The 7,061-nt window shown below is 33.6% G+C and overlaps 1 protein-coding gene across 1 annotated transcript; it reads right to left on the bottom strand.

The window, feature by feature from the left end:
- Positions 1–2,172: 2,172 nt before the first annotated feature.
- LOC128920179 (uncharacterized) lies at positions 2,173–3,309 on the bottom strand. Its single transcript, XM_054226829.1, has 3 exons — positions 3,195–3,309; positions 2,852–3,138; positions 2,173–2,787 (listed from the first exon to the last, which is right to left on the bottom strand). The coding sequence occupies exons 2-3, from the start codon at positions 2,903–2,905 to the stop codon at positions 2,221–2,223; spliced, it is 621 nt and encodes a 206-aa protein (XP_054082804.1). The 5' UTR covers positions 2,906–3,138; positions 3,195–3,309; the 3' UTR covers positions 2,173–2,220.
- Between the last annotated feature and the right edge of the window lie 3,752 nt (positions 3,310–7,061).

The raw sequence follows: 7,061 nt of genomic DNA on the forward strand, positions 1-7,061 counted from the left end.
AATTTAATCTCCGAAAAAATTGTTCAGATCGGTTCACTATAGCATATAGCTGCCATACAAACTGAACGATCGGAATCAAGGGCTTGTATGGAAAACTTCCGCATTTCACTACATATCTTCACGAAATTTGGTGTATGTTATTGTTCATAGAAATAATTGAATCTCCGAAAAAATTGTTCAGATCGGTTTACTATAGCATATAGCTGCCATACAAACTGAACGATCGGAATCAAGAGCTTGTATAGAAAACTTCCGCATTTTACTACATATCTTCACGAAATTTGATGTGAGTTATTGTTCATAGAAATAATTTAATCTCCGAAAAAATTGTTCAGATCGGTTCACTATAGCATATAGCTGCCATACAAACCGAACGATCGGAATCAAGGGCTTGTATGGAAAACTTCCGCATTTGACGTGGTATCTTCAAGAAATTTCACATGAATTACTGCTTAAGGTAATAATATAATCTCCGAAGAAATTGTTCAGATCGGTTAACTATATAACCTTAATGTTTCTAGCAAACAACCCGGCTAAAAAGAATTAGTAAAATATTTTCTTTTTTTTACTTACTTTTTCTTACGTCTTTAGATTTGCTTAAACACCTGTGAAGGGTATATTAGCTTCGGTACAGCCGAAGTTAGCGTTTTTTCTTGTTTTATAAAAAATTAAAAAAAAATTCTTGTTAGGTCAATACAAATTTTTCGAGGGATATACATAATATTTTCGAATGTTCCAGACGTTCTATATTGTTGTTGTTTTAGCAACTTAGAAAAATTCATAAAAAAAATTCACGAATTGCTGTCGTTTTGACTGATTTTGACTGTTAATAAAATCTACTCCTTACGGTTGCAACGACCTCGACTATTGTGTGTGTAGTTTTATTGCTATCATCCCACAATAGTTGGATTCTTATAACCAGTAGCGATCTGCAATTTTATTATGTTACAATAAGTCTGCTCGGTTGCTTTCTTCAAAGCTTTTTGAAGAATATTTTATGTTGCTATGACAACAACCACTTTCGTATCAATTAAATAATGAAAATCTCTATGTAAAATCTTACACTCTGTTTTTATACAGTTAAGCACAATAGTGCTTTAAATATACAACGATCCTTGGTTCCAAAAATAGTTCTACTAAATGCTCGAAACAGCGTGGGAAATCAGAAGTTGGAATTAGTCGAAGGTTATGTGAGGATTTTTTTCCAAACCTGGAAGTACTGCCTGCATTATTCAAATATTTTCTTGAAGTGAAGTTTTCTTCTAGTTCAAACTTATACTTAAGAGGTTATGCAAGTGTAACCCACGAAAGATTAAGCGTTTATCAAAAATTTTTTTTTAAGTACTCGATCGAATGTTTCGAAGTTTTTTGGACATAAGGTATATTTTCAGCTATATTTTAAGATTTTTTTTTTACAACGGAGTTATTTGCTGTCTTCAGAGGTACCAAAAAAAAAAGTTCCCCAACTGCTGACATGATTCCGACCGAAAAAGTATTTCCTATACAAGGACCTAAGATTTTCAAAAAATATTCAAAATGAATATGTTAATTATTATTATATAATTAATATGAAAAAAAAAATTCGAAAAAAAATTCTGAATTTTTTTTTTAATTCTGAAAAGAAAAATTTTAAGGTATAATAAGGTAATTTTTTTAATACCAAATTGAAAATTTTCAGCCAATCAAAAATATCGTAGGTCATATACATATATAGTAAATATATTTAATAATACTCAGTTTAAATTATGTCGATCGGTCAATTTCTCATTTGAGTTATGATGTCAGCAATTTTGAAAAATGTTTTTTCGAGAAAAACGCGTTTAAAGTTTCGACTATAGTGGCCTATACCAACAAGCGGTCGCTCTTTAGATTGCTGCCATTCAAAAACTATTCAAGATACAACCTTGCCGCATTCACAGGATATTGTTGAAAGTATAAACTATCGAATAAGCAAAAAATAATAATATAAAAACAGTTCCTAGAAAATCTCAATATTTTAAGTTAATAAGTTGCAAGAAGTTCAGTCTCCAGAAGTTGCAAAGGTTTTTTATAACCACTAGATCATTTGGAAACGGCATGAATTATATGTCCATTTTAAATTATATCTTCCTCTTAAAATATATTTCTTTCTCTCTTTACCGTAGACGGTTATTACTTATAAAGTTTGCATGCTTTCGATATTTAAAGATTTATTTCGTGAAATCAAAATTTATTACATATTTAACTGGTCAATTTCGAGCACTCCTTAACGAAGGTGGGGAATTCAGTAAAAACGGAGAGCAAATCATCGACAGCTTCCATATTGCATGCGCCATAAGCACCAGGGGTAGAGGACAACTTCTTGGATAGGGTAACGGTTTTGCCGATCTGCTTCTTCAGGGTTACCATCTTGCTCACCAATTTGCCAAAGCAAGTCTTTGATGTCTTCTTTTGACCATCAGCCTCATCATTGTAGTCACTATTATTGCAGACATTCTCATTCAAGTTTACAATATCATTGCATGTGTAAACCACAGTTTGGACTTGATTTAGGAGCGCATTCAAGTCTTTAAAGGCAGCGCTATTGCAATCCTTAAATGCATTCAAGAAATTAATGCCAGCCGCATGTATGCTTATGACCCTCTCGATGGTGCAATGTACACCCTTTAGAGTGCGAAGGCCGGCTTTAATAGTCGGCTTCAAGCGTCCAAACACACCGTAAAAGAATGCATTGCTAATCTGATCGGCTAACTCCGAAGGAGACAACTCGATAACCTCCTCATCTTCGATAGAGTAGTCCACACTGGCCTGTGATGGTGTGAAAATTAGTTGTTTGTACTAAAAATTAAGAATATAACGGAATGTAACTCACCGCATTGACTGCGAGGCACAATGCTAGTACAAGTGCGAAGATAGCTAATTTCATTTTGAATTGTTTACTTTGCTAACAAAATTGTTAATGAAAATCGAATGCCATCGCACGCGCTTGAAAATGCAGTGCTGGTCAACTAGTGGAATTAGAGGTTGCAAGTATACTCAGTTAAGTGCGCATATAAATAAATTTGGTATTAATTTCTGCATAACTGTAAAGTGATAACAATGCAAAGACTCTTATCACCGCTTATAAACGACAGTCGAGCGTTAAGCTCTCAAAGATCCCTAGAATATATTGTGTAAAGTCGAACATTATTCGTCTAAAGAAGAGAGCTTCTTACCAGCTTTTAATCGTAGTATTTAGTTGGAAACAAATTCAGGGGACTTTGCAAATGAATCGTTCTTGTAGCTTCGCTGGTGGTCTTTGTGGTATTAAAGACTATCAAAGCACAAAAATCGCCAGATTGTGACATTTATTAGAATAACTTTGTATATAAAACTACTTTCTACATCGGGTGATCTAATATTTATACTTTTTAGTTGTTTTGTATTTTTATCATTTTGCTGTTATCAGACTTAAATAATAATACCATAAGTGCCATATAGCCATGAATTAGTTTTGTTTTTATTTCAACTTTGTGTTATATTTTGTTTGTTTATCAATTAACTTTGTAGCAATCAGTACTGAAAAGATATTCAAAAGAAGTAATTGCCACTAAATGCATATATAACATAAGATGTATTCCATTATTGTATCACTAGTAGATTTCTTCTAAACTTTCGTTTGTCTAAAACCCCATAAGAATGCGTGTTTTCTGCGCTGAGTTATATCTCATACTGGTGATCTTATCTAAAATCACTTTGAGACTAGAATGCTGTTCCTACATAGCCTTAAATAAAGTGAATAAAAATCATTGTCAGAAAGAGAAATTAAGTAAACGAATTTTGTCTTTATTCTTATTCATTGATATTAGAATAAAGTCAAGTGGATGCAGGAATTTTCTTCATCGAAGCCAACATCTCTCTGATATCTCTTAATACCATGATATGAGTTAAGGGGTTACATGGGTTTCGTGGGTCAACAAATGTTTTTGCTTATTAATTTCTACAACATATCGAGAACATTATCTTAAAATTTCAAGTCTATCCGAATAATAGTTTCGGATATATAGCTTTTGGAAGGTGTGCGCTCCAAGGATTTTATATATAAAATATCAAAAAATATCAAAATGTCAAGCAAATTTGACCGAAATTTTAAGCACGAGTTTATGGACTTAACTAAAACAGTTATTTTTGTTTTTCATTTTGGATGATCTTGTCAGGAGTTATGCTGACAACGCGGACGCACCTTTTTTCCCAAGGGGTCACCGGAAATGACGTCAAAATGGAGGGTTTTATTTTTTTTTTTAATTTTAAGAAATTATTCTTTAAATATGTATCTACTAGCTTTTACCCGCGGCTTCGTCCGCATAAGTTTTTTCGTTTTCTCCCGGCTGTAAGTCCCTCTGCAACAATGTCCAACTATCGTGTTCCGGTCCTCAACTTCACATCAAAATCTCTTCAAAAGCAACCTAAGTACATAATGGATAGCTCCGAATGTTTCCTTAGTAAATATAAAAAGTAAATAATGTAAATCGGTTTAAAATACTACTAACTATCTGCCAACCTCCGATTCTGTGAACTTGAAATACGTGAGCAAGCCACGTATAATTGTCCGTAAGTAAAACAACTCTGTTCTAAATTAATGCCGGCTACTTCTAATGTTTGCCCCTGAGCTTTATTTATAGTCATAGCGAATGCGATTTTTAGCGGAAACTGTAATCTCTTAAACTTGAATGGCAAATCTGTGAGAATTATGGGTATAAGGGGGATTAAAACATTCTCTCCTTTTGCCATTCCAGTCCAATCATTCCAAAAGCAATCATTCTTTTACAATAGTGCGACCGAGGTGTGTTACTTGTAACCGTGTGCCAATACACAGTATTGGGGCATCTAAATTTCGCATCAAAAGGACTGGAACACCTACTTTCAGCCTCAGTTTGTGTGAAGGTACTCCCGACAGTTCTAAAGATTTAAGAAATTCTACAGGGTATGATGTTACTTGTTCAGTATCCATTATTCTTTATTTTTGCAGTCGCAAAAATCTACAGACAAAAACTCAACTATATCACCTCCCACGTGTGACATAATTTGCTCGTTTATCTGTCATTCATTCGTCGGCGCTAAAATTGCTCTTTCACAGAACCATTCTCTATTCCACATATTAGTTAGCATTTCGCTATAGACGAAGTTATTTAGATCATCTGGATTATGCACAACATTGCACAATTCACGATCCAATGTAATCATGCCATTACCATCCTTTGCCATACGATCTTCTCCAATTTTAAGAAGAGCAGCAGCATATTGTCCAGATTGTACATCACTGTGTAGTTGCCCTCTCATATTTGTAGATAGACTAAACGTTTTTACGTGCACCCATAACGTTGACGCTTTTAAACACGCATTTATTTCTTCTGCAGGGGTGCCTTTAGTGATAACCGGCAAAATCTGTCTAAAATCGCACTTGAAAACAATACCATACCAAGTAGCATAAACAATATGCTACATACATATGAACATGCACATGAATTGAGAATTAACAAATGAAAGCGACTGCAAAAATATGAATGATTGGTTAAGAAAATGCCTACATCTAACAGCTACCTTAACTACCTAATAATAAAAATGTAACTAAGTACTATCTATCTCCTAACTAAATTTCATCAAAATCCGTTCAGCCGTTTAGGCGTGATAGAGCAAAACTCCCTGCAAAAACCATAAAAAATCACTAACTCAATTCAGTTTTCTGCCTACTTCCTACCCCCTCAGTACGATGACGTGATCATTTTGATCTTATATCCGTTTTTAGGTAACCATCTATTACCTTGCTAAATTTCATCAAAATCCGTTCAGCCGTTTCGACGTGAAAAAGCAAAAGTCCCAACAAAAAAAAAGTCACTAACTCAATTTAGTTATCTGCCTACTGCCTACCACCTAAGAACGATGGCGTGATTATGTATAGCCTATGACCATTTCTAGGTTATCATCCATCACCATACCAAATTTCATCAAAATCCGTTCGGCCGTTTAGGCGTGAAAGAGTAACAGACAGACAGAGTTATCTTCGCATTTATAATATTTATATGGATAAGACAGGAAAAAGTTTGAATTAAATAAGTAAATATTAAGAAAAAAAATATATATTGAAAATAGGCATTTTTTACCCGACAAAACCCATATAAAGCCTTAAGTTAATAACATCTCTTATCGGACAATATTTTTTGAGTTATCCTATAACAGCTTCGATCGTAGTTATGGAATAGAGAAATAATTATATATATAATTAAGTGAATAATGTTCCTATACTAATCTTTCCTCTTTTCCAATCTTGTTACCTAGTAAAGAATTTTTACAATAACTTCAATACCGATCTGTAATAAGTATGGCTGAGGCCAGGTTCGCCGCTATATGATTTATCATCTGATTTGAGGCTATTCTATCAAAACTCTTGCAAATACACTGACGTCATAATATCAAATAAAATGCCAGCAAACGACGAAGACACCTTCTTCTCTACCCAAATTCCGAAACCCAATCCAAGTAAATACCAGCAAGCAATACACAAAACTGAGCTAATATGGCTTAATAATGTTGACAATGGTTGCAGAAACGCACAAACTGCAACCAAACAACAAACATTAGACAATGCAAATACAAACAAAAACAAAATGGCAATATTTTGTCACGCATTCTCTCGTCCTATCACAAATATTTCATATTTTAGTTTTATTTTATTTACATCTGAAAATATATAATCCATGCGTTAAGGTAAAACCTAGTAACTATGTTGTTATACCATTTCCATGCCTAGATTTTCTTATTCCATTTCTTTTCTAATTTTTGAATTTTCTGCGGCACAACCACCTCGTTTGAGAATGTTTTCTAAATCTTCTAACTAACTACTGGGTTCTCTTCATATTTTGTTTGTATTTGCGAATTGCTTTAGCTTCCACAGTGCAACTCTTTCAATTTCGATTTCGAATGTGGTATGTTCGGCAATTGTGTTTGTTGCGTGAGATTTCATTGCATACTTTTAGGCGTCATAGAAAAATGTATGTTTGAGCTTGGTAGGAAATTATATTTATTGTATGAAGCTTTAAAAAATC

Source organism: Zeugodacus cucurbitae, chromosome 3 (genome assembly GCF_028554725.1).
Source record: "Zeugodacus cucurbitae isolate PBARC_wt_2022May chromosome 3, idZeuCucr1.2, whole genome shotgun sequence".
Classification (NCBI taxonomy): Eukaryota; Metazoa; Arthropoda; class Insecta; order Diptera; family Tephritidae; genus Zeugodacus; species Zeugodacus cucurbitae.